Raw genomic sequence first — 27,887 nt, 5'->3', positions numbered from 1 at the left:
CACCAAGTTCAGCTTGTCGCAGAGAGACGGTTTCTGACTCTGAAGCCGCTCACTTTTTTCCTCGGTTAATTTGAAGTAGGAACAAGTGTTTACTACAGGAGAGTAAAAATAAATCCTAAATCAAATACACACATTATAGTGAATACCAGAAATGACTTCCAAAGATCTGAGGGTCGATTCATTTGTTGGCTCTTCAAGTTTTTTGCTTTAGTTATGTGAATATCTAGCAACACAAATAAAAAATGAGTCAATGTAAACCTTCTTTGCAGTGTTGCATTTCTTGGCTCTTTGATGTCCTCTCTGTCTTCTTTTTCTCAGACATCACAGGAGTTTCTTGCCGCCTTGATGTCTCGTCTGGGAGGGAAGAACCCCGAGGAGACCGGCGGGTTTCAGGAGGCCCCTCTAGCCTACGATGCAGTGTGGGCGCTGGCACTAGCCCTTAATAAGACTGTGGCACCGCTGAAGGCTAAGGGCCGACGTCTGGAGGATTTCAACTATAACAACCACGACATCACGTCCGAGATTTACAGGGCCCTCAACACGAGCTCCTTTGAAGGCGTCTCGGTAAGTGCCCTATGACAGCTGGGATAGGCTCCAGCGCCCCCCGCGACCCTGAGAAGGATAAGCGAATGGACGGATGGTTCAAACTATGCAAAATCAAATAATATATAAGTAAATACCCCTTTTTTGACTAGAAACACAGCAATAACTTTCATACATTCACCAGTAACTTCACGTTTTTGGCATTTTCTTCTGATTATCGTCCCTCACGTTTTGCACCGCTCAGTCCTGAGCCAGCTTCAGCTGCTAACAAAAACTAGCCAGCATTTGCACATCACCTGAAATTCAGAATTCATTTAAAAATCTTAAAATGACATGTGGCCTCTACACGGCCAGGCTCACATAGGCTCTTACAGAGCAAGTCTGCTGAGAACTCATTCCAGCGATCGACCCCTCTGATCAACTGTTCCACGCTCTTCTTTGAAAGGTGACCGCGCTTTTGAGGCAGTAGCTCCTAAAATTGGAACAGCCTCCCTCTGCCCATCAGCTGCTGAAAACTCATTTTTACAGCTTATTTCCTGAATCACTCACCAGTTACTTTTGCTTATTGCTTATAAAAGAGCGTATGTTTGACTGTGGGATATGTAGATTTCTCTAATTTACTTCTTTAATTTGTGTTTGTTTGTTTTTTTATCCAAACTGTGAAGCACTTTGCAGCTGTGTGGTTCCTGTTACGAAAACAACAGATATATGAATTTACAGGATACATCAAATTATTTTACATTAACTTTGTCAAAAGGCATTTTATGTCACTGAAGAAATGACACTGAATAATAATAATAATCATAATAATAATAATAATAAAAACCAGTTATAAAAGTATGGAAGTGGGGATAAAATAAAAGCCATGCACAGTCTCGTGTCATTGGGTATAATCTATTGCAGTCCAGTGCAGCTGCTCCACCAGATGCCCAACGAGTTTCCAATCACTGAGCATTAAAAATGAATTTGAATATTGTGATTTTTCCACTTTGCATCTTGGAGACGTCTGCCAGCACATTGTGCACCCCACAAAAATGGACACCTTCCATGCTGTGTTCCAGTTAACACTGGGCACTGATTGGAAGGGACAGTTCACCCCGAAATGTCATTTACATATTTTTGCTCTGCCGTGTAGTTCAGTTTAATCCTCTAGATTGATTTGGTGTGAGATGCCCACAACTATCACCGCACAATCTTTCTGCTGTCTGTCATTCTGCTGGAAAACATCCTATTAAACAGTCAGAAGCATGAGCATCTAAGAACACGTAGTTGCATGCATCCTTCTGCATAGTGATTACTTTGGTTCCTACAATTGCATAAATTGAAATTGCTTTAAAGTTTGTGGATGTTTTTGTGGATGGGTATGACTTCTGGAAAGAGACATTGCTGCTCAGTTAAATTGTATTTTTTGATGTTTTGAACACCAAGGCGAGCGCAATTTACTCCATTATATCTGAGAGGGAGAGAGAGCCAATGCCTCCAAACTGGACAACTCGCACAAAAACAGTCTGGATGGATACATAGCACAACGGGCTAGGGAAACATGTAAATATGTATGGTGCATGATCACAGAGAAGCTGTGAGGGTCTGTTTTGAGAGACAATCACGTGCTCATGTGGGCAGCTCTGTGCTGGATGATCTGATATCCTCGTGTTGGTGTTGTTCCCAGACCATCATGAAAATGTTGTTCCAGGTTCAACATTGCAAGTGACCAATCACATTGTTGTGACGTTATTCTTTTGCGCGCCAAGCCATTCGTGCATTTATGAAATTCCAATGTTGCAAGGACAATATCAGTTCTGCTTACTGTTTATTAAAGGGTTACGGTTAGGGTCAGGGTCCGTTGATCGGCGGACAGAGGCGGTTTCACGCAGCTTTAGAACAGTTTTTTGTTTTACGCCGCTTTTTCCCGAAGTCGCAAAAGTATGACGTCACAACATTCTGATTGGTCACTTGCAATGTTGATCCTGGAACAACATTTAGTATGATGATCTGGGAACAACACCAACACGAGGATATCAGATCAACCGTTCTGTGCTAGCAGACAAACCACTAAGGAGAGTCGCCTTTGAACTTAGTCTGAAACCTGGAATTTGACAGATGTTGGCTGTTTTTAGCTTGCAGAGATCATGCTTACTTACTTCTTCTAAATTCATTTGTGCTACAGAGCTCTTGTTATGTCTTGTGCCTTTTTTAGTTACACAGTTTGGTTTATTTTGAGCCAAGCTAATAGAAAGATGCACAAGCACATTGCTGTCTGGGCCCTTTGTTGCCGCCACAGACATCCGACAGTCTGGCAGTTGCCCTTGAGAGACGGGCGTTATGGTCAAAAACACCTGCAGCTCTGCTTCAACTATTACTTCTAACTACCCTGAAAGATATGCAGGCCACCTTTTCTGTCTCAACACAAGTTCAAGAAACAGATTATATGAAGAATATATATCATATCTGCACCCACCCCCCGCCGCTCCTCCTTTGATGCAGTGTCTCACTAAATCGATCTGTTGTCATTGATGGCTGAGCTCTTCTGTATGCTGTTCCGCTCTACATCATATAGCGCTAAATGTACTGTACATTACTACGTGAAGATATAACAATCATTATTTGTCTGCAGCGGCGCTGAACTGAACTTTACCGGTTGCCTGGTTTAAAAGCTGTTTGCATTTCTTGCCCATTTTTCTTCATCTCCGGTCTGTGAGCTGCAGGAGTGGTGTTAATCTCAGCAACCATTGGCAAAAAAAAGAATAATAACAAGTAATATTCCCTGAAATCCAGAATTATGTAGTTAAAAATGAGGCTTTTTATTTGCAATAATGTCAAGTTTCTGCTTTTTGAATGTGTCTCAGGGCCAGGTGGTGTTTGACGCCCAGGGATCCAGGATGGCAATGACTCTTATCGAGCAACTGCAAGGTAAAGCGCTTCTACGCTGTCCTCCCACGTTCAATTATAGTTGCAGAATCTGGACTGAATAATAAATGTCACTCATTGAAGAAAATCATTGCTCAATTTATTCAATGATGCATTGATTGCTGCTTTCAGCGCAGTCCGGAGAAAAGGCTCAATTTAAGGGGCCCTTTAACTGCACATGTGAACGAGCTGGGTGCAGTGCGGTGTTGACTCGAAGCTTCACTCTAATTGGGCACCAGCCTTCGTTTTAAGCTGTTTCTGGAAATGGCATCCTATTTGTCACCAGTGACTTAATGAGTTTCCCTGCATGGGATAAGGTTGAGGATTATTTTCTACCTCTGTTCTCTTTGGCGTCCTAACGGATGAGAATTTATAATCCTGCCCCTTTCCCCTCGCATTCGGTCTCATATTTCCTGTTGTGGTGTCGGGGTAATTTGACATCCACAATGAGACGACCTGACTCGAATCCCTGAATCACTGTGGGACCTCATCAGTATTCCTGGTCAAGACTGCCACATAAGCGCCTTTTTTTCCCTCTCTTTCTTTTCTCCTTCCACTCCCCTTGGTGCTTCTTTGTTTGTCCACCTTTTCATCCGTCGATTCTTTTGCGTATTCATTATGTGCCTTTTCTTTCTGTATTCACATATTGCACTGCCTAAACGGCAGCGGTATAAATATCAATGTTTATCAGCTCTCTCGAGGAGCAAATTAATTACAGAAGCAATGCTAATTAAACTTCATACCTTTCTTGCTTTCTTGTCTCTGCTTCTCAAACATGTAGGAGGCAGTTATAAGAAGATTGGTTACTATGACAGCTCTCAAGGGAACCTCTCCTGGTTTGGCAATGATGTTTGGATAGGTAAGATGGATTTTACGGCACCGATCGCTCAGCTTCCTGTGTCTGTATTTGTGTCCTGTGTCATGCCGTGAGTCAGCCGGGTTACATGTTTGTGCTTTGACTTCAGACCTCCGCTGCGTGGCTTAATTTAGCCTCCTTTACTGTCTAAATGATGTATAATCACGGTGGATTTTTTTGTAACCACTTGTTTAGATGAAGCTAGTTATTTGGATTCTGACGCTCGCCCTCAAATTAGCCGGCTGCGCACTCACTGTCCAACATGTGTTAAAAGTGTTGGCGCAGCACATGCACTGTAATCAAACAGGCCGGCGTCCTACTGTGAGTTAGCCTGTTTTTCTTAACCTATTTGTTTCCATGCTGGCAAACTGGCACCATTAAAAGTAAACCAAAGTGGCTTTTCACAGTTACTGCTATTGATGTATGATATTTGTCACTGAATTAAATACATGCCTGAAAAAAATTCAGTTTTAATCCAAGTTTTGGAGTAACAGGGGCATCTGTTCTCTGATTTTAAACCCTTCAGTCGAAGCGCTTTTAAATTTACAAGTTATAAAACACCCCAAATTAAACCAGTGATGACTCCACAGCAAACCATGGTAAGCTGATCTGCTGAGACCTGCAAGTTGACATTTCTTATTCTCGCCTAATCAAAACTGTAAATGAGAGAATAAATAAACCGCCATCAGTCAGAGATGGGACTACAACAACCCATTTTAATAATGTTAGTTGCAGGTGGCCTTGACAGCGTGTGCACTGCGCTCAGAAACCTCCAAAAAACTGTCAGCAGGTTGTAATTGCCTGGTCCAGTAACAGAGACCTTCAGTAATGAAGTGGCCTTGGCATGCATTGCAGGAGATGTTATTATATTATGTGGGCCAGTTTTCAGAACACACCTCATATCTGTCTAATAAGTTAAGGCTCTGTTTGGCATGAGGCAACCAAATGTGGCCCATTTAAAAAAAAAAAAACACACACACACACACACAACCAAATTGTGCAATAAATTTTCTTGTATATAGAAACTTTTACAGTAATGCATGCACTGTGCACTCAAACATATGCAGTTGTAGAATAATAACATGTACACATTCTGCTTTAAAGAGCAATGCTAATCCAGTAAACCACAACAATACAACCTCTGACAGTAAGAGGGAATAAACTTGATTTTCTTGTTCCAGTGCAATGTTCTCCTAGGAAAACTTCAGGCACTCGTGGGGTTTTTCATTTAGAAATATAATAAATCTAAAGATTTTTGCAGACCCTGCGGTGGCATTATCCTCCCCGCAGCGTGACAGTGTGCCACGCCACACCACCCCACAAAAACAGCTTGAAAAGGCTCAAAGATCACATCACAGATCCCAAGGTGTTGACCTAGCTTCCAAACTCCCCAAATCCGATTAAGCATCCCAAAACAACCTTGCTACCCATAAACCCCAAAGGCACTGCCGCCATTTTCCTGGTATCAGAAACCACAGGCGTCCCATGTGAGTGCCCCTTTGGGTCAGGTTTTTTTTTTTTTATAACATAAGGAGGACCTAAACAAGATTAGCACATGCATTGGAGCTTTTGTGTGTGAGCAGAGTAGCAGTGGAGGTCTACACAATATTAACAAGAAAATGCTGTGGAAGTTGCACAGCAGTCTCTCCACTTAATAATTTTTGTGATTAATATTTTTCTGATGAAGAATTAAAGGGTGCCACCTTAGTGCTGAATTGGACCGAGTTACTGAAAACTAAAACTGTGAAAATATGCACTTTTCCAGTTTGATGTACATATAGTTCAGTTTGACAGTTTAATTTATGGGATGCTGTAGCGACGGTCCTCCGGGCCTTATTTCAACATTTTGTCCTTGCTGACACTCAGAGCTCCAAGCTCGTGTAATCCCTGGAGGTGGAAGAGTTTTAGCCGATAAAAGAGGGAGGATGGATTTTTTTAAAGTTAATTGCTGCAGTCCGGTGCGAGGGGTTTCACAGTGCTGCAATGGCCTCCATACACTGTGCATCGCAGCTCAGTTGTTCATCTCTTTGCCTGAGCTTAGCTTAGCTTGCCTCGCTAACCAACCAAGTTTTTTTTTTTTTTTTTTTTTTTACATCTTTCTTCTGCATAAAGAAGCTCGAACTCAAGCCAAAAAGCCCGAACCTGTGCTTTAACTCCTGCTGCCCATACTTGAGTTTACTGTGAAAACCTATTAGCGATGATTTGCCTCAGACACCAAGACGAGTACTCTGGATGTTTACTGGCCCGTCTCTCCCTGAGGAGGTGACATACTTGTGCCTGGACAGAGTGTGCCACTAATCAATCCTGCACGCCAAGGCAGCCCACAGAGGGACGCCTTTTTTTAGGCTTTTAAGGAAATGATCTGTTGCCAGGGCTTAACTGAACCCAGAAGAGGTAAAGTTTCCAGGTCAGTATCAGCATCCAGGGACAGGTGACCTGTTTGCTTGTAGGCGACATGTTTTTCCATCAGGCCGGCTTCCAGCTCTTTAGTTTGGCTTGTTGCAACGTGACAGGCTTGATGTCAGTCTAGTTAGAAGCCGCTGATGTGAAACTGACATGTTGTCCAGAGTGTCAGAGGTGAGTTTTGTTTGCTTTTTTAAATGAGCTTCTTCTTTTCTGTTTACCAAATAAAGACACATCCAGCTGACATCTACTTGTTGAGAGGAAATGAGTAATTTCCTGCTTTCTGGAGCTGACTCAGTTCGGGGAAGTTTTCTTCTTGACAGCTGGGGTGGAGGGGATGGGGGAAGGGCGTGCTTGATGTACTGACAGGGTGGAGTAAACATCGCGGTTTTTAACTTAACCCCTGCGCTTGTTTTCCTTTGTGTTTACCACGCCCCTCCTCGCGTCGCTTTCTCACTCTCTGCACGGTCGCCCTAACAACCACTTTTTAGCTCAGCTCTTGTTCTGATCGCTGTGGCAACTGTTACAGAGCTGGGTCTCCATGGCAACTTCCCGTCCTGATTCCCTGATCAAGGACGGAGCAGGGCTTAGATGCTGCAAACACGCTGACTGAATGGACAGTTGACACATATACGCCGTGCACCTACTCAGAGCTGTAATTACTACGACTGTACATTCATTCAGACACGTACATGGCTTTCCACATTCTGGAATTTTAAATATTCCATATTTAAAGTTGACCTTTTATGGTCATTTTCAGGCCTATGGCTTTACTTAGAATCTACTGCAGCACTAATTCATCGCAATCCTTACTCATCTCATACTGGAGATGAATAAGGATCATGCACTGAAATCTGAAACAAGCTTCTGCGAGGTGACCGTATTAGGGATATATGCTCTCAGTGACATCATACAGAGCCAAGCGTAGAAAAAGTGTGTGAAACGGAGCATCAATCTGAAGTGTTAGCTTTTCACCTCAGAGATTATGTGGGAAATTACAACAGTTCCACTTCAAAAAAAATATTATAATTATAGCTATAGGAGCTGCAGTAAGCTCAGTTCTTTCTTACACCCCTGCCAGATCTTTTTTGTTTTCAAGCTTGTGGTCTTCAGTTTTTAGCAAGGTCATTCTAGAGTCTCCCAACCCCACAGTCATCATGGGAGGAGTATTTTAATTATAAAGTGTGTTGGATATTTACTGTCTATAACAGAAATATGTGAAGGTGTGTTGAGGTGTCGAGGGAAAAGCAGCTGGGTGAATGTAGAGTTGCTAAAGCATTCTGAGCCTTGCAAACCAAAAATAAAAATTTAAAACAAAGGAAGTGCAAAGATGATGTAACTACTGTAATATTCTCTCTTTGTGAAACTTTAACAAGCCGGCAGCGAAGCTGGCAGCGTATGGCACGTGTCATACTTCCATATATCACAAAAACACAGCTGCACTTCACACATAGTGAGTGTAACATGTACAGCATTGGTGATGTATGTTTGGTTTCAAATGACAAAATTGGACAGAAACTGTGCGCTTTATCAGATTGTGCCTTTAGGAAACACGGACAGAGAGAAAATATTTCTGAATTTTTCACATCCATGTTCTCTTGACTCGTATAAATTGGTGATGCTTCTTTTTAAAGAAGCAACGATGGCAGATTAATTCATTTGCAGATTATTTACTGACTTGAATGATTCATTATTCAACAAGTATACTGTTTCATGTTGCACTGCAAATCTGTGCATTCAAGATGTAAAGTACATGTTTAACATTTTTACTTGATTATGAGAACAGATGATGTTTTTCCTTTCAAACTACTAAACTGTTTATCTGTTAAGGACTAAATGTTGCACTGTTTCAACAGACTTTAGGCTCTTCAGTGCTTTTGTGCAGAATTTTTGTCGCCACCATCAAATCTGTTGCTAGGAGTTGCTTAAAGGTCATCATCCGATATTGGGTACATATGAACAGAAGCATCAGTGATCCCGTTTATTTTAAATTTCCCTTTAATGTGTCTGTTGTGGCTTTGTGAGTCACGCTGTTTTGGAGGGGATTTCTTATTTAACAGTGTTGCATTTTGTTTGTGTTGAAGATACAAATTTCTATTCAGTTTTTACTTTACCACATGAATAGACTGTTGGTCCTGCTGGATTTGATCCATGTGGAGAGTAATTTTGCCAGTGGAGATCTTAATCAGAAGTCTACACATAAATTTAGCTGAACTTGTGTAATCACATGAAGATTAATTGAGGAATATGGATGGACTGCAGGTATCCTGAATGAAGATCCCTAATGTCCCAGTTTCTCCTCATCCTTTCATCTCACTCAAGCACACAGTTTGATTGATGTACAAATCAGTCAGGACCACTATAGTCAAAATAAGATGTTTGTTTCCATCTGCTGTAAATTATGTTTGACTAAATGTCTGCGAGAGCAGCAGCAAGACATCAGCGCAGAGCAGAGGAGGCATCAGTAACATCAGATGTGACGGTGATTAAGAGGAGCTTGTAGACTCACAGCAGCTGTAGACCTTATGTGAAATTAGCCTGTTGGATGTGTAGACGGGTATCAGCTGTGTAATCAGCTTATGTGGGCTGGTATTGAGATCAGATCTCTGCGGGCCGACTGATCAATTGTGTTAAAGAGAGAGCTGAACCTGAACGTTAAACTTTTGATTTTGTGATCGATTTACACTCCTACCCTCACCCACGGCCACGAGCTGTGTGTAGTGACCATTGAAAAAAAGAAGCAGGTACAAGCTGAGGAAATGAGCTTCCTATAGAAGCTTGTTTAGAGTGAGAAGCTCAGTCGTTTAATGAAGACACTCCTCCATTAAAAGGAGCCAGATTCGTTGGCTTAAGCATCCTGCTGTGGTTCCTCCTTGGCACTTTGTAGTGTAGAGGTGACTCGGGCATGTCTAAGTGAGGTGAAAGATTATGTGTCCGGGCTGGCTTGAGGCCACCTTATTATCTCCATGGCCGACTGAGTAGATTGATTTCTAACTACTTAAAAAAACAAAACCCTTTATTTCCTCTGGTTTTCCTGCCATACCTCTTTAATTTAACTTGGCACACTGTCTTATATTGTCATTCTACTGTCAGATGTCACCAGACACGAGCTGGCTATGTGACTGCAATGACAAGCATCTAAACACAGCATGATTGGCTCTCTGACACTCTGCGACCCCCAAGGGGACGACACTCTGACACTTCCCTCTGACATCTGACACATCAGCTTCATGCAGCGCTGACACTCCCGCCCTGTTTCCTCTCTGACATGAACACACACACCGTCTCCCTCTGTTTTTCTCTCTCTGTGTGTGCCTAAATGCACCCTGGCACTCGTACGCAGCCTCTTCACTATGTTCTCTCATACTTACTCTATCGATCTGCATGCATATGAATAATTAGACTTAAATTCGCATAAGCATCCTCACACACACACGCTAACACACATCTGCAGGCAGTCTCGGATTTAGGCAGACAGATAGTCAGAGGCTGTTGAGTGTAAAACGAGGCTCCCTGTCCATCTGCCCCTCTTTGAACTCTCCTCACAGAGGAATTCTTCTGGTTTAAAGCTACACAAGCATGAATAATTTGGTCGTTGGTCCACTCGATAAAACCCTAAAGCTTCAACTCTTAATTAACAAAGTTGTCTTCTTGCTCAGTACATTACTTTACAGTATGGTAATTACTGAAACACACATTCAAGCACAAATCGGTGGTTCGTGGCTGTGTGTTTCACAGCATGCTGTTCAACCGTGTCAGAAATTAAAAGCGTTACTAGTTGTTCCAAAGGGCAGAAATCACTGTCATAAGGAGGAGAGAGACTTTGATTAAATTAGGATACCGAGGCACGTTTTCAAACAGTCAGTGTGTTTCAGTTGGCTGCACATGGCAGATATCGCTGGATCCAGAAAGAAAAGAGAAGCCTGCTTTCTTGTGTTGAAGTTGGTGTGAATGAATGTCGCGCTGCAGGTTTTAGGAGGCTGATGAAAGGCTCAGAAAACAGTCATTTAATCTTAAATGTGCAGTCAGTCATTTTTTGTGGTTATTTAATAGAGTAAAAAGCAGATATTCTACTCATAAATATACATAGATTAGTGTATAATTGTCTTCCAGCAAACTGATGCGTTCTCATAAACTCATAATTAATCCATTAAAAGTAAATAGGAGCGCATAAATAGGGACATTTAAATCATCCCTGCACCTTCAGACTCAACATATGAAGTATTACACCCGTGTTTTATCCTCTTCATGTCACATCATCCTGTTCCTCCTCACCCCAAACCTCAAAAGTAAAGTCAGGTTTCTAACATGGAAAAACACGCTTATTTATTCCTAATATTCTAGCGACCCCCCAACTCTGGACAGCTGACAAAATCCAGCTGAACAACACCAACATCTGGTTATAAGCTAACATTATGCAGTGGCCCTGTAGCCCCTTTTGCACAATTATGATTTTTATATCTTGAAGGTAAAATTCTAACAAAACAGATTCTATCTTTGATTTATTTCATTGCTTAATGTGTTTGAGATGGATGTGTGTTTCAGTTTTCAGTTTTATTTGTCATATGCAAGTTAGCCCAGGGTCAACATTGCAATGAAATGTGTTTGACGAGCAGCAGTCACTCAGCAGCATGATACAGTAGGAGAAAATATAATAAAATAAAATAATAAAAAAAATAGAAAAATAGTAAGGAGCAAAATATTAGAGAGACATGGTAAAAGAGAAAAGACGACTAAATATATATGTATCTATAAATATAAATATATGTACACTAGTGATTAAATAAGAAAATCTTGAAAAGAAATATGACGGGAGGGCAGATGGGATATTGCACAGGAATGAGCAGCAGAAAATTACAGTATTGCACTTTTAAATATAAATATCGATAACAATAAAGTGAAGTGACCAGTGCAGATTATACAGAGTACTTGTGAAGCTGCAGGGTAGCTTCGGAGTGCGTCCTGTGGTGTGTGTGTGTGTTTAAGTGTTGTGTGTGGTCACATATGCATATATAAATTAGAAGGCAGATCATTGATAACAGCGGCACCGGTCGGTAAGTATTCTTTTTGGTGTGAAGGCAGTTTGTGAAATAATCAGTCTTGTTTATTTTTCTTCCTCAACATGATTTGTCAAAGATTATTTCATGTATCTGAGCACAACCTTTGCTATCTGTTCTTTCATCTTCTGATTTGTGTCCATATATGTAAAATCAATATGTTCTGGATTGGATTTAGATTAGAGGGGCTGGAGGGATGTTCATGTTCCTTCATGATGTCATAGGTTACTGATTGCTTGGCCATTAACACCAGTGCGGGAAAAGATGCTGGTTTGGATTTAAATACAGTTGTTGTCTTTCAAAGCTTTGCTGACACACACACACTTTCTCTAGACAAAATACATGCTTCAAATATACTTCCTATTGAAACCCATTACTGGAAAAACTGTGTTAACTGGCATGACAGAATGTGACACTGTGTGACCATTAACCCCAAAAAATAGATACTGAAGAGAGAAGCATCCCTGTCTACTGGTATCATATAAATAAAACTGAATAGAGCTGTAGGTGGAAAAAAGTAGAGCAAGTGCCGACGTGTCCTTCCTCCAGGGATAAAAAGAAATAAATAAAAATGACACACTTTTCCAGCAGTTCGACATTTTCAACATCTAGAGTGATTATTTCTTAGAAGCTCGGTTATCCCGTCTTTATTTTTAGGATAATGCTGATTTTTATATCAGCTTTTCTTTTTAAAACACCATTAACTTTTACATTTTGGAGATGAGCTAAATCACAAAATGAAAAATCTGGTGAGTACAGACGAGAATGAGACGCTATCACGTAGCACTGTCTGCTCCACTGGCAGTAAAAGCTCAGACTGAGCACAAACTCAGATGTAGTACTCTATTTTCTAAACTGTCTCCTTGAAAGATCCATTATCACCACTACCCTAAGAACATATAACCTGTAACCACACCTATTCACACTTTTACAGGGAGGGGGAGGGTAATAGCCGACCTCTTGAGGTATCAATCTCCTGACTGAGGACAGCGCTGCTGGGCTTTCTGTCACTTTTTTAAATAATGGCTGGATTTCTTTCTGAATTTGAACCTGGACACATTTTTTTTTTCTGCCACAAGTTTCACTTTAGACTTTATTTACACGATGGACGTCGACATAATGATGCCAGCCCATTGGTTGGTGGACTTTACACTGTAGCACTTGATGAACTTTTTGAGTCCAGACGGTGTAATATTTAGATGAGAGGGTGGAGTGCTAGCTATCAGCTAACACCAGTGAGCTTGGTATGTATGTAACGCTCAGACATGCACAGCTAATTAGAGAGAAACTACAAGAAATGAACCAACCACAACTGAAACACAAACTTCCTAGATGGTCTGCATCTCACTGTATTTTATATTGTTTGTCGAATGATTTGATGCAGAGTTGGACCAAAGCTGGTTTACTAACTCGCTTTGCTGTGTATCGTGGCTCACTTCTCCTTCAGTAACTACTTCACTGCACCCACATTCCCCCTTTTTGTGGATGACTAAGTAAGGTGACCGCAGCTAGCAGCGTTTTTCTTGCTGTTGCGGCAACTTCTCTGACATACTTTCCACTTCAATCCCGCTAAGTCACACTGAGTCACTCACACAGGTGCAGTGAAGCTGTGGTTACTGGGTCGAGCGAAGCACTGGTGAAGGAATTATTTTGAACTTAAATGGCATTCTGTTGTCGTCTCTGGCTCCCGCTCCTCTCCTCGGCTCTGTTTCCTGAGCAAATGCTAGCTCCTCTGTGGCCTCCACTGTTACTCACTGGTGTTTGTTGCTGGTCTAATGAAGTCAGTGCTGTTTGGTGCTCTTATCATCATGATATTTGATTTAAATGGTGTGCTGCATGTTAGAAAGTTAACCATGGTTTCTGACTGAGACTATGAATGCTTTTGGCCATGAACAATGAAAATGTGATAAGATAACCTTTTCACAACAAGGTCCGGTGCACTGACCATCAAAAAACTGGACTGACTCATTTAAAAACTGGAATCTATCCACACACCCCAGAACTGTTTATCTGTATGTGATTTTCAATACTGCAAAGTTGGGCATTTTAACATGCATGTCTATGGGGACTGACTTGTATTTTGTGCCATTGCCAAACGGCCATTAGAGGAACTGCAGTTTTTGGCACTTCCACACACAGCAGCACATATGATTACGTGGCATGTTGAGTCATGACTACCTGAACAATGAAAGAACTTTTCTATCAGCACCAAGTGACATGCTTGAGACTGAGAGTCTTTTTTCAAGAAAACACAGCATGTTTTGGGGGGGTTTTCAGGGTTTTTCAGTGATGGACAGATATTGAGATTGTGGCCTCCATGATTTTCTTCCATGATTTGTTTTCATGGTCTGATCTAGAAAAATGCATTTAGCTCAAAATATTATTCAACTAGTTCAAAAATACTCACCTGAATAAATGACAGGTGGACAAAAATGTTTTCAAAGTATAAATTATAACCACACAATCTCACTACCTCACACTGACACTGTAAGTTAATAAAATCATGCACATTCATACCTCGGGGGGAATTTAAAAGCATCACGCCACCAACTGCATGACGTCGGACTGTGGGAGGAAGTCAGGCAGCGAGAACGCGCTAACTCCACACAGAAAGGCCTCGGCCAGACGCTGGATTTAAACCAGGAACCTTCTTGCTTCAGAAGTGCTAAACATCGTGCTGCCATGCAGCTCTTGGTGTGGAGGTTATAATTTATAATGTATGCTTTAAAAAAAGAAAAGCATTATTAAAAGCTTTAAGCTGTCTTATCGTGGTATTCTTTTACCTGTTGTCACTATTCCAACTGATGATGATGTTTTTGACCACAATCATCAGTCTCTGCAACATCTGTGCACCTGTCAGGTTTTCAGAATGCTGACGTGGTACATCGTATTGGGACAAAGTTTCACCAGTGGCACTTTAAACTGCTTCATCCTAATTTAAGTATGGCTTTCTGACCTTATTTAAATGCCCATCAGACACTCAGGATTCATGTTATTCATGTTTAAACATTTCACCTGCTTCTAGACTCCTTTAAATAAGAGAAGGAGAGAGAGAGAGAACAAAGGAGCAGTTTGTGAGAGCGAGTGAGCATGAAGGCAGAGATGACACTTCACTTTAGATACTGCTGCATTATTGAATGTAATTTTGTGTTTAAGAACAAATCTTTTAACACTGAATGTTGAATCACGGTTCTTCTCCTGCTCTCTTTCACCCTTTTCTGTAACTACTGAATCTATCTAATAAAGATAGAAAGGCGATAGAAATTGTCTTTAAAAATGCATCGAATCAGCCCGAGAAGCTTCAGTGACTCAGTCATTATGAAAAGTTATCAGGAGTTATGGTTTCTACTTAACAACACTAAATGGTACTTTAATTATTAGATTCTTAATGCTGCTCGAGCAGTTTGTGCAGTCGTGTATTGAGACATTCATTCATGTTTAGCGAGGATGTGTAGAACCGCTGCTTTGGTTGCCATTGTCTTGGCATCCGTTGCAAATATAAGGAACCATGAATTTGCTTTTAACCAGGATATTTGCTCCGATGCACACATAGAACAAGAAGTCTCTGTTAGTCAGGCATCTGAAATTGAAATGAACTGTGCAATCATCACCGGCACTGACTGGTCATGTTCACAGAATAAAAGCAGGAAGGGCAGTGGAATAGCAATGAGCGGTTATTTCCCAGCCAATTAAACAAATGACTGTTTTCATGATTAATGGACTCATTGTTTAATCTTTAAAATGACACAATTATGAGAGAAGGCTCTTTCATCTAAACATGTCTAATCATCACATTTAAGAAGCTGGAATCAGCAAAAATATAGTTGTTATGAGGGGGTAGCTATGGAAACAGGCAAGTTTTAAGCATGTTTCTTGTGACATCACTCACTTTTCAGGTAAGAGTTTTTTACTTTAAAGTCAAGCATGTAAATACACCAAAGTACAAATCGTTACAGTAGTTATACAATAAATAATTGGGAAGCGTATCTGTAACCGGAAGGTCGCCGGTTCGATCCCCGGGCTCTCTGTCCTGGTCAAGACACTTCACCTACTGACTACTGGTGATGGCCAGAGGGGCCGATGGCGCGATATGGCAGCCTGGCTTCTGTCAGTCTGCCCCAGGGCATCTGTGGCTACACCTGTAGCTGCCTCCACCAGTGTGTGAATGTGAGAGTGAATGAATAGTGGCATTGTAAAGCGCTTTGGGTGCCTTGAAAAGCACTATATAAATGCAATCCATTATTATTATTATTATTTATGAGGTTGAAGTTTTTCCCATCAATGCTTTTTGGGATGTAACTGCCTGTGAAAAGTATTAAAAGAAGTATTAAGCTACATATTTAGGAGCTGTTGTTAAAGAGTTACATCTAACATATAAAGAACATCGTATCATCATCCTTAAAGTGCTCTGGATGACAGTACAACCCAGTGCGGCCCTCACCCAGTTGCCAAGGGTAATTATTTGAAGCTGTGAGTAAAGGAGGTCTTTAAAGGTTATTGTCTCATTAATGGGATGTTGGGAGTATCCGAGCAGTAGAAGCATTTTCCCTCCCTTTATTTCTTTTCTCTCTCTCTGTTCAGGTGCTGGGCCTCCGGCCGATCGGACAGTGGTGATTGACGAATACAGGTACCTGTCTCAAAAGCTGTTTGCAGCCGTGTCTGTCTTCGCCGGCCTCGGCATCCTGCTCGGCATCGTCTGTCTAACCTTCAACATCTATAACGGGAATGTCCGGTGAGTCCTCGAACACTCGACATCCACATAGCCTGAAATATTCTCCCCTCGTAGTCTTCGCTTATTATTTTGCATTCACTGTCGTTCTGTTTATCTTGCTTTGAGTTTTTTTGGAGAGGTCATTGTATAAGCTGCTTCTCCTGCACAAGCCTTTTACTTGTTTACTTTGGATTCAAGTGTGTGTCAGTGAAAGTGTGTTTGAATATAAATAAGTGCCTTTGTGAGCACACCAGACATTTTTAAATAACTGTATGTTTTACTCTAAAACTCAACAGAAAAATTATGCTCCAACAATTTTGAGACTTAATTCGATTTTTAAATAAATCCAAAATGTTATAGTGTCAGCTTTTCAAGTGTAGTAATTATTTTGTTTTCATGCTTTACTTAATTAATTGTTTTTAGGTTTTAAAGACTGTTAATGCCACAAAGTTTGGATCTTGAAATTAGCTGTGGTTAAGTCACGCAAGGAAAATCTTCCTTTTAAGATGGAGTTACAGATGAAATGGTCAAACAGCCGAAACTAATGAGGACCGACAGAGTCATGTCTCAAAGATTCAAGAGACAGCTTTGTTACACAAAAGTCAACCTCCTGCTGCTCACAGAGACCTCATCACTCACTGTGTTTGCACTCCAAGCGTGACTTTGAGTTTTTCTTGGATTTAAAACAGAGCTCAAAATAATTCTCAGAGATCTTCTTCTCCTTTGAGGTTAATGTAAATGAATGGCATGCTGTGTCTCCAGTTTGGGCATGGCTTTTTTTGCTATCTTGCTGCTGGTTTCATTGTCACAGCTTAAACGTAGCTCTAGAGCAAATGCAAATAAATTCACTTTAAAAAAAACTGCCTTTTGAACTAGGATTTATGAGCTTAATACATGTCTGTGAAGCCAGTGGAGGATATCTCTGAGGTCTCTTTAACATAGTATTTTTATGTTTGACCTGGGTCAAAGTGATTTACAGTCCCACAAGTCCACAAGCTTATCAGGAGATTTACTTATTTATTTTTTTCTTTGGAAAGCTGGAGAGGTTTGTTCTTCTGAGGATCTCTGGCTGACTCGAGTGTGCCAATCAGGCCCTCCTCCACCTTTGATTATATTTCAAAGACAATTTCACCACGGGCTGCTTTCAGCAGCCAAAACAGTGCGAGTCAGATCAAATCAAATATATTCAGTAAGATGTTTTCACAAAACAGGTTTGCACCAGCTGCCTTGTTAGGAGACAAAACTCCAAAATCAATCCACCTTAAAACAACGAATGAGTCAAAAGCAATCACAGACGAGAAATCCAACGAACTGAATCTGACACGTCTGACCTTTCGATGTCTCAGCTGCAGCTACAATAAAGTTCAGCAAATGTTTGACCTTCCAGGTGATTTCACACCTGTAGTTCAGTTAATTTGGTTCGCCTCAAACGGAGAAACAGATGTTTGCTCTTCAGCTGCGTTTATAGAGCAGGAAAAAGTGACTCAGATCTGGGTTTTTTCACTGAGCTGAATTTTAGAGCGTACAAAAACCACAAACAACAAACATGAGCTGCAATAATGCCATATAAACACCTGGGGAGTGAAGTGCTCAGCGCATCATGGGAAGTCCCCCAAAAGCACATCCATCTAGCGGCATGACTAAAGGATGGTTCAAGGTCGCCTGATCCACCCCCCAACTATAAGCTTTTTTTTTTTAAAAAAAGGACATTTTGAAGCCTGCTCTTAAAAGCAGAGGGTGTCTGTCTCCTGAACCTGAACTGGGAGTCGGTTGCACAGGAGAGGGACCTGGAAGCTGAAGGCTCTGCCTCCCATTTTAATTTGAGAAACTCTAAGAACACAAGTAGACCTGCAGTCTGAGAGCAAAGTGCTCTATTAGGATAAAATGGTACTATGAAGTTATGGTGTTGGCTAATCATTCAGCACTTTGAGCACAAGGAGAAGGAATTCAATTTAACAGTGAGCCAATAAAGAGAAGCTAATAAACGAGACGTATAATCTCTCTTTCAGTTCAGCTCCTAGGACCACTGGATAATAAGGAATTACACTAGTCCAGCCTTCCCAAATGCAGAGTGGTGTGAACAGCACAGATCACATGGACTCATTCCATTCAGACCATTTAGATGTGCATCTTTAATCTGAGCAGTCAAAATGGACTTTATGTGATCAGCCATGAGAATCCCGTGGAGGCACTTACATGTATAGTTAACATCTTCATCCCTGAAACACCCTGTACTGGCTTCAAGCAATATTTGTTATGAGAAAAAAAAAAAACAGAACCATTTTTCAAAGGTCAAAGAGGCCATCTTATAAACATGGATGTAGTATTTGCCATGCTTTATTTCTGTTGCTTCAAATAAAGCTGCAAAGCATTCAGAGTTTGGGCGAAATTATAGTTTAAGATAGTTTAAAGCACCGGTCCCCAACCTTTTTTGCACCACGGACCGGTTTATGCCCGACAATATTTTCACAGACCGGCCTTTAAGGTGTCGCGGATAAATACAACAAAATAAAACCAGTACCGGTACCAAAAAAAAGAAGATTTATTCATAACACACGTGAAAAGACCCAGGAAAACCGAGTAAACGATAAAAACGATAACAAAATAACGCTGAAAACCGATAAAAACCCTGAAAAGCAGACATTTCACACCTGAGCCTCAACTCTCGCGGCCCGGTACCAAATGACTCACGGACCAGTACCGGTCCGAGACCCGGGGGTTGGGGACCACTGGTTTAAAGGACATAGGTCTTAAAGCTGAAGCGCCTGCATTCTTTTTCATATATTCCACCCTGGCTGAAAAAAGCTTCCAGTAGAATCGAGAGAGAACAGCCCTCAGCTCATTGACTCTTTGACCTCAGTAAACACTTGGCTGATGACTTTATGCGCTCAATCGCAACTTTCAGGATATAAAAAAATCAACATGGAGTACATTTTATAACGCTTTGGTAATTATTACAGTCAGGAAGGAGAATTAGCCAATGAGCTTCCTGCATCCTTGGTCTCACAGTCAGATCCATCTGTTGTCATGTTTGGTTTTGAAATACAGTCAGATTAAAGTTTATTCTCAGACTCAGTGTCACAGTGGCTGCACACATTTTTATATATAGTGTATGTTCCAATAACTTACTGCTGTGAGGTTGGCATGTACTTGGTAGTTTACAGTTTTCACCTGAAGTAAAGTCATTATTGTGTTTTCTGGAACCTTTCAAACATCGTCCAACGAACTGATTCTGCTTTCAGGAAAGAGACTGAAAAGCTACTGATTTTCAGTGTTTTCTTGCTCTGAGCACCACAAGGCAAATACAATTTATTTCCATTACATTCATCGGAAGGCAGACATCTCTACACGATCTCCAATACTGGGAAACACAGCACTACAGGCAACAGGAAAAATACTTATATTTGATTAGTGGTTAACATTTCTTGTAAGGGATTTGCATCCTGAAACCCTGGATATTTGTTTCATTGGTTCTGGCCCAGTTCTGGTTGGCACAGGCTTTTTTTAAGCAAACGACAAAGTCATACTGACTCATTAAATGGGTAATTTTGCATTAGCGCAGGATACAGAAACCAAATTGTGGTGACTGACAGCAGGCTGTGCAGCACTCTAATGCTTCTGATCTATATATTTATGCTCCCTGGTGTCACATACTGTTATCGTGTGAGAGCAGTCATGCAGAGATAAAAATCGAGCACAGAAGGGGAAAAAAATGACAGTTTTTCTTCCAACACTGGCCTCAATCAATCATAATTCAAAGCAGCAGTTCAACGCTGTGCATAATAAAAGGAGAAAGCAACACTTCATGTCAGAGAATAACCCCCGCAGCACCTCATACGTCAATGGTATATAACAGACTGAAAGGTTACTTCAGATGTTCTAGCATTCGTTAGCGAGTCAGAGAGTGTACATGTGAATGTATGTTTGTATGCGCTCTACATGAGTGTGGAGCTGTGCTGTAAATAAGCAGTGCGGCCCCCCGGGGATGTGCAAGGGCAGGTCAATGGGATAAAAGAGTCAAACGTGCACACTCTGCTGCAGGGGATCGGCAGCCTGAGCAGAATATATTAAAAACTCTTAAATTGAAACTAAATCTCTTCTTGGGAACATTATAATGCTGAGAAGGTCCCTGGAGGAATTTAAATAAACACATTGTCTTGAACAGAGAGAAATCACTGTGCCTGTTTTTTCTTCTTGATTGTCCATTTAGCTCCTGTCTCTTCTCCCACACTCACTATCGTTTTTAAATATGACTGCTGCAGCTGCAGTGCAGAGGCAAAACTTTCATCTGATTTTTCAAAGCAGGGTGTAGACCGCGGAGAGCTTAAAGACACTGTGCAGCTTCCAGAAAACTATTGTTATTAGTCGTATTCAGCAGTGTTGCCTGCATTTGGGTGCAGCTTATGCTCACATGCAGTGTGTGTGCTAGCACCGATTACACTATCCTACTCTTAGGCTCCACTGTTTTATATTGACTACTGGATGCCATGTATGTTGTATAACTGGGAAACCAACAAATGCAGAAATGGTAAAAAGAAAGTACTCCAGGTTTTTCATACCATAATAAAAGTCATGTGGTCCTTAGCAGGTCTTAAAATGAGGTAAATCCAGCCTCAGATCCACTACAAAGTACACATGTACTGCTTCCATAGGAATTCTGATAATCAAATTACATGTATAGAAACCCCAGTGAAGAACGAGTCAGTCCACAGGCTTATGGAGGCGACCAAGAGAACCTTTTTAATTCAGTTAAATTATTTTGTAGCACCAAAGCACAACAGCAGTTGGCTGAAACCTCCTAGGACCTGGCGTCTACACATGCAGACATCACACTCTGGGTTGTCTAGACCACACTACTAAATTTTGCTCTACAAGGGCCTGATATACACTTACGAGGACATTATGCTGCCACTGTTCTATCAAAATTTAAAACGAATGAGCTCATATGTGGATATCAGGCCCTTGGAGCGCAAAATTTGGTAAAAAGATAATTCTTTGTTTTTACATTCATCAGGTCCCAATCAGCCGAAATAGCAAAGAGAAATTAAATATGCATGTCATGAAAGAGTTCGGGTCTTAGGAGGTTATTGTACTTTATATTGTAAGGTACAAGACCCTACAGTAATACAAAGAAAACCCCATCAATCAAACAATCCCTTTTGAGCAAGCACATGGCAACAGTGGGAAGGAAAAACTCCCTTTTAACAGGAAGAAACATCCAGCGGAACCAGGCTCAGAGATGGGCGGCCGTCTGCCGTGACCGGTAGGGGGCGAGGGGAGGAAGACGGGACAAAAGCCATGCTGTGGAGGGAAGATCTGAGTTTTTAAGCTGAACAGTCTGTTCACACACTGGCAATAAAAAGTGTTTACTTCATGAAAGAGAGGTAAATAGTGCACCTCCACGGGGAATGTTTGCTACTGTGGCAAATGTTAAACTCTGTTTAGAAGGTTATTGAATTAAATCCCCTCAATTAAATCAGACAGTACTCAACTGTTAGATTTTTACAGGTATCTGTGATCCCTAGGAAGTGAGTCATTCTCTCTTTGGCAATCTTTCCTGTGAAGATACAGCAAGAAAACACCCTGACCTTTTGTGTTTGTGTGTTTGTGATAAAAACCTCTACAAAGCAGACTAATGATTTTTCCTGTATTTTATCCATCTAATGCCGTGCACACAACAAATAACCTTTTTTTCTTTGTGGCTGTATGGTGAAAAAATGCCTCACCTAAAATTGTCCTCTTGCACTGCTCACAGAAGATAGGACGTCGCCTTCTGTCTGCACTAATTAGACTAATGAGTGCCAATCACACATCAAAGGAGATGCCCGGGGAGGAAGAGTGTTTCTATATTTGGACCTTCTCAGTGTGATGAACACGCCAGGAGACCGTCCAAACAAGCAAATCAGGATGATAACATTTTAATTTAAAAAAACCTACAAAAAAAAGATGAGCTTTCTTGGAGCTCGCAACAAAACAATTATCGCCTGCTTACAAATTCATTGAATCTACCTTTAAGCTGAAACATGTTTTTTCTTATTGTGTTTTTTTTCTCTTTATTTGTGTTCCTGTGTGAATCTGTTACAATTTCAGGTACATCCAGAACTCACAGCCCTACCTGAACAACATGACAGCGGTGGGCTGCATGATGGCGCTCGCTGCTGTGTTCCCGCTGGGGATTGATGGTCACCATGTCCAGAAGTCTCAGTTCCCCGTCGTCTGCCAGGTAACAAAGAAAACGACACAGGGAGGGAAGGGCAAGTAGTAGCCAGAAGTGAAGAGGAGTAATCGTGTTATTGTAGCTACAAATATATTTTTCTAGTGATGTGATACCAGTAGCTGAGAACTTGATAAGCATCAACAAGACACATTATTGGACTGAAAAATGAGGCCAAAAACTTTCTTGAGTGGCTCCAAAAGTAAAACAATCCTCATGGACTTTAAATGCCCAACTTTATATCAGAAGTGCACAAAAGTAGCTCAGGACTCTATAGTTAATTTACAGCTTCATAACTGTATGTGTGAGGGGTGCAGGGGATATATATTTTTAATGTTCCTTTTATTAAGGCTTAAAGTTCACGTGTGCTTTGACAGACGGGTCGATGTTTCCTCTAGAAGCTGTTACACTTCTCCTCAGCTCACTGGAGTTGCAGAATTGAAGTGTTTGAGGGTGCTTTGCATTGTTGCTTCTTTTTAGAGCAGACCAGTAATTTGGGTTGCCGTGCGTGTAATTTTTAATAACAGAGCTTCCAAGAATGTGCTCTATTTTTGGTGAGTGAAATTCTGTTTTAATGTGTGATACTTTTCCAGGTGATGTACTCAGGGAGGAGTGAAAAGTGAAACCAACATGAAGTGGTTTTTTTCTTCAGGCCCTGTGTGTTCTTGTTAAAAAGGGGGGGGGGAAAAAATCACTCATCTTCCTCACAAAATGAACTGAGTCTCACCTCCTTCAGTCAGAGACATCGATAGAGGAACAGGTGATAAACGTATAGACAGAATAAAAAACAATCAATAAAAACAAAATTCAGCTGGGATGCTATAGTTAATCCAACACATCACCCTGCTAGCATAAAAATTACTTGGTTGGTTTAAGAATATTTTAATTCTGATTGTTGATAACAATGTGAAACTAGTTAGTAGGTTAGTAGTGTCAGGACACGGCCACTTTATTTGGCACACCTGTTTAACTGTTCACTAAGACAAATATCTAATAAGCCAATCATGTGGCAGCAGTGCATAGCCAAGGTGACCTGCTGAAGTTCAGACTGAGCATCAGAAAGGTTGTTGGTGCCAGATGGACTGGTCTGTGTTTCACAAACTGCTGATCTACGGGGATTTTCCTACATAATGTCTTAGATTAGAACTTAGATAGAACTTTATTAATCCCTCGGGTGGGTTCCTCTGGGAAATTCGATTTCCAAAAAAGCACAGCACCGACAGAAGTTACAGAGTTATACACACACACACATATATAAATACAGAGACAATATAAATAAAATATACGAAGGGGATAAATAGAATAAATAGGAATAAAAATACAAGTGAATAGCACATTTCAAGTATTGAGTCTATTGCACTGTTGACTATTTACAAAAGTATTGCACAAAAGGTATTGCACAGTGAGGTGAAGAGGCACTACAGCTTAGTTGTTCCCCCCTCCTTTGTCCTCCTGTTTCCCCTCCCTCTCCCCTCCAGAGAGGAGTTAAACAGTCTGATGGCGTGTGGGACAAAGGAGTTTTTAAGTCTGTTAGTTCTTGTCTTTGGGAGAAGCAACCTGTCATGAATCGCTGTGCGGCAGGCAGGAGTTGGACCCAAAGTGCAGGACTCACAGACTCAGGGAGGTGAACTCAAAACTCAGCTTTATTTGCTGGCAGGGGAAAAACATACAAACTAATCTAAACTGGGAACTTGGAAAACTCACAGAGAGACACACAGGGAGATCCACACAGCAAGAGGGACGACACAACACTGACTCAGAGAAACACAGGGTTTAAATACACTGGGAAGTAACGAGGGGAATGAGACACAGAAGGAGGGCACAGCTGGGAGAAATCAGGACTGACGAGACAAGCAAAGCAGGACGCATTCACATGAGACACGGACCATCAAAGTAAAACAGGAAGTATCACACAGAGACGCGAACTTGACACAGTGGAGACAGCAACTAAGAAATACAGAGACATAAACCATAAGGCAGAGGTCTAAGAACCAAAATACACAGGGAAATACTCAGCTGGGAACACAAGAGACTAGACTAGAGAGAGTAACAAAAAACCAACCATGAGAACATAATGCACAATGCAGAGTGACAGAAAACAAGAAACTCAAACATGCAAAGACACAATTACACAGAACAGAGGGGACACAGAGAGACATGAAGGGCAAGGGATCAAAACTAGAAGCCATAGAATAAATCACACACAAGTACAATAATACAAAAATCACAAAGAACTAAAAACGCTGGGTCAGGAGACCCAGGACCGTGACACAACCTGTCACTGAACAGACTCTTCTGGTTGTTAATGGCCGTGTGCAGAGGATGCCTGGCATTGTCCATAATGTCCATCAGTTTCTTTAATGTCCTTTTCTCTGCCACTGTCACCAGAGTGTCCAGCTTCATGCCGACCACAGAGCTAGCCCTCCTGATCAGTTTCTCCAGCCTGGATGAGTCCTTCTTTGCTGTGCTGCTCCCCCAGCACACCACAGCATAGAAAAGTACTCCAGCAACCACCGACTGGTAAAACATCCTCAGGAGCTTCCTGCAGATGTTAAAAGACCTCAGCCTCCTGAGGAAGTACAGTCGGCTTTGGGCTTTTTTATACAGGTGCTCTGTGTTGCATGACCAGTCCAGTTTATTGTCCACCCACAGCCCGAGGTACTTGTACTTGTTGACCACCTCCACCTCCTCCCCCTCTATCTGAACCGGTAAGGTTTGTAAGGTTTACAAAATGTTCTGAAAAAGAGAAAACTCAGTGAGCAGCAGTTCTCTGGGTGAAAATGCCTTGATGATGCCAGAGGTCAGAGGAGAATGGCCAGACTCCTTGGAGCTGATAGGAAGGCAACGTAGACTCGAATCGCTACAATCAAGTTACGTGGAAAAGCATCTCTGGATGCACAACACATCGAATTGAACAGAATCCCAGTAGAACAGGGCACAGTCCATTTATCAGTCTCACGGCTTGTGCAAAGAACCCTTCCAGCATCCTGGTGGTTCTCCAGCTGATGCTCCTGTACCTCTTGCCAGACGGCAGGAGGGAGAACAGGCCATGGGAGGGGTGGTGGGGGTCTCTGATGATGGAGATAGCTCTGCGTATGCAGCGCTGTTTGTAGATCTCCTCCAGTGATGAGAGAGGGGCACCAACAATCCTCCTGGCAGTCTTAACTATCCTATTAAGTTAACGCTTCTCGCAGGACTTGCAGCTGCCAAACCAAGCTGTAAAACCTTGTGTCAGGATGTTTTCAATGGTGCCTCTGTAGAAAGTTGTGAGGTGAAGTGTGGAGAGTCCTGCTTTTCTGAGGGAGTACGAAAGGGAGGATGACAGAAGAGCTCTGAGATTTAATGCATGCACAGCAGCGGCTGAGAACAAGGCGGCAAGAAGATGATTGGACTAGAGCAATGATGTCAGCACCGAGTTTGACAGCGCGGGAAAGCGAAAGTGATTTAAATAATAGACTAGCAGCAGATGAGTGATTACAGATCTGCATTAATCTTGCGTACAAGCTTCATAGTGGAAAAACGTCGCTTGCTCTGAGAAGGTAGTTTCAGAATTTGGTAAAAACAACATGAAAGCATGGATCCATTTGGTGTCGTATCAACAGTTCAGGCTGTCGGTGGTGTAAAGGTGTGCTAATATTTTCTTACTGGGGAAGCGGTCACCAGATCGATCCAGTCAGTGCAATAGAGCACCTTTGTGCTGTGGTGGAACAGGAGATTCACATCATGGATGTGCAGCCAACAAATCTTTTTTAACTGAGTGATGCTGTCGTGTCAGTATGGTCCAAAACCTCAGAGGAACGTTTCAGGCTCGCTTGTTGAATCAATGCCATGAAGAATTGAAACCAACCTGTTACCAGCAAGGTGTAACTAATTAAATGGCCTGCAGGTATTTTCTCTGTCTTTGAGGATCAAGGGGGAAAAAAACACTTTTTGTCCAGAAGACGGTTTTTGTTATACAGTGCAAGTGGACTAATAACGTGCTCTTTGGGTGTGCATGTGTTATTTTTGTTGAATTACCTTTCACAGGTTATAAATAGGGTGTCACATGGTTTAAATAGCTTTTCCCTCTCTTGTTTCAGCATTTAATTAAAGCTGTCATGTTGCTGCGTGCACACAGGGAAGTGAATTACACAGATATAGTTTTAGTGGCTCAGGGGGTTGGGAAGCATATCTGTAACCGGAAGGTTGCCGGTTCGATCCCCGGGCTCTCTGTCCTGGTCGTTGTGTCCTTGGGCAAGACACTTTACCCTACTTGCCTACTGGTGTTGGCCAGAGGGGCCGATGGCGCGATATGGCAGCCTCGCTTCTGTCAGTCTGCCCCAGAGCAGCTGTGGCTACAACTGTAGCTGCCTCCACCAGTGTGTGGATGTGAGAGTGAATGAATAGTGGCATTGTAAAGCACTTTGGGTGCCTTGAAAAGCGCTATATAAATCCAATCCATTATTAGTCCCAGATCCTCCAGGATCCTCTTTGGAAAGTTTTACATAGTTTCTGGAAACATGAATTGGAAGTGACTGGTCCAGCTGCATGAGCTCTCAAATCAGGATTGTTTATATGCATCTGTTTAACACATTTGCTTATGTTTTTGCACTTTTCAGATACAGCTGTCAGGTTTAGTAAAGCTCTACCCTTCTGTGAAATTGTGTCTACTTTAAGCAAGCCCACGTTTAGGTGTCATGACGCACGGACAGCTGTGATATTCGTCGCCTGTGGCACGCGCACACCTGCAAACCAGACAGCAGTCAGCTCAGGGTTTTGATCGTGCTTATTTAGCGCATGAAAGACGACCAAAGTTTAAACACTGTCAAAATTCATTAAGCGTTTGAAATGATTTTGGCATTCGTTGTTGCGGCCACGACTTTCTGGGTGTCGGGATGGCACAGACGATGGGATCCCAGCGCTAATGAGGAGTGGGAGTATGTCTCTGTCACCCATGTCGAGCCTTTGTGTAGCAGGCGGAGATTTCCATTTCTGTCGCTTCTCTGCTCTTTGTCCCTGTCCAGTTATTCCCTCTCATGCTTTGTTCTGCCTCTCTCTTGCACTCTGCCTCTGACCTTCTTCTCCTTTTTTCTGTTCCTGCAATCTCGCCATCTCTTGGGATTCATATTATCTCTCCCCTACTATTGCCCGCTCTCTGCATCTCACCTTGTCATCTATCTTTTTTGCACCCCATACTTTACTCTCCCACTCTCCCCT

The 27,887-nt window shown here is 41.8% G+C and overlaps 1 protein-coding gene across 5 annotated transcripts in view; it reads left to right on the top strand.

Annotated features, from left to right (window-relative positions):
• The window catches only part of gabbr1a (gamma-aminobutyric acid (GABA) B receptor, 1a), a 128,280-nt gene that overhangs the window by 79,087 nt on the left and 21,306 nt on the right, over positions 1-27,887 (top strand). For all 5 annotated transcript variants that reach the window (XM_085292710.1, XM_085292711.1, XM_085292713.1 and 2 more), the window contains 5 exons: positions 319-564; positions 3,390-3,453; positions 4,232-4,309; positions 16,348-16,498; positions 22,568-22,700. In XM_085292710.1, the coding sequence (XP_085148836.1) occupies positions 319-564; positions 3,390-3,453; positions 4,232-4,309; positions 16,348-16,498; positions 22,568-22,700 (672 nt within the window). The remainder of the gene's footprint in view (positions 1-318; positions 565-3,389; positions 3,454-4,231; positions 4,310-16,347; positions 16,499-22,567; positions 22,701-27,887) is intronic.

Source organism: Mchenga conophoros, linkage group LG11 (genome assembly GCF_057382185.1).
Source record: "Mchenga conophoros isolate Kocher_MC1m ecotype Shallow Benthic linkage group LG11, M_conophoros_male_GT1.1, whole genome shotgun sequence".
NCBI classification, from domain to species: Eukaryota; Metazoa; Chordata; class Actinopteri; order Cichliformes; family Cichlidae; genus Mchenga; species Mchenga conophoros.
The sequence above is the reverse complement of the archived record's forward strand: the minus strand, read 5'-3'. Positions and strand labels throughout refer to the sequence as shown.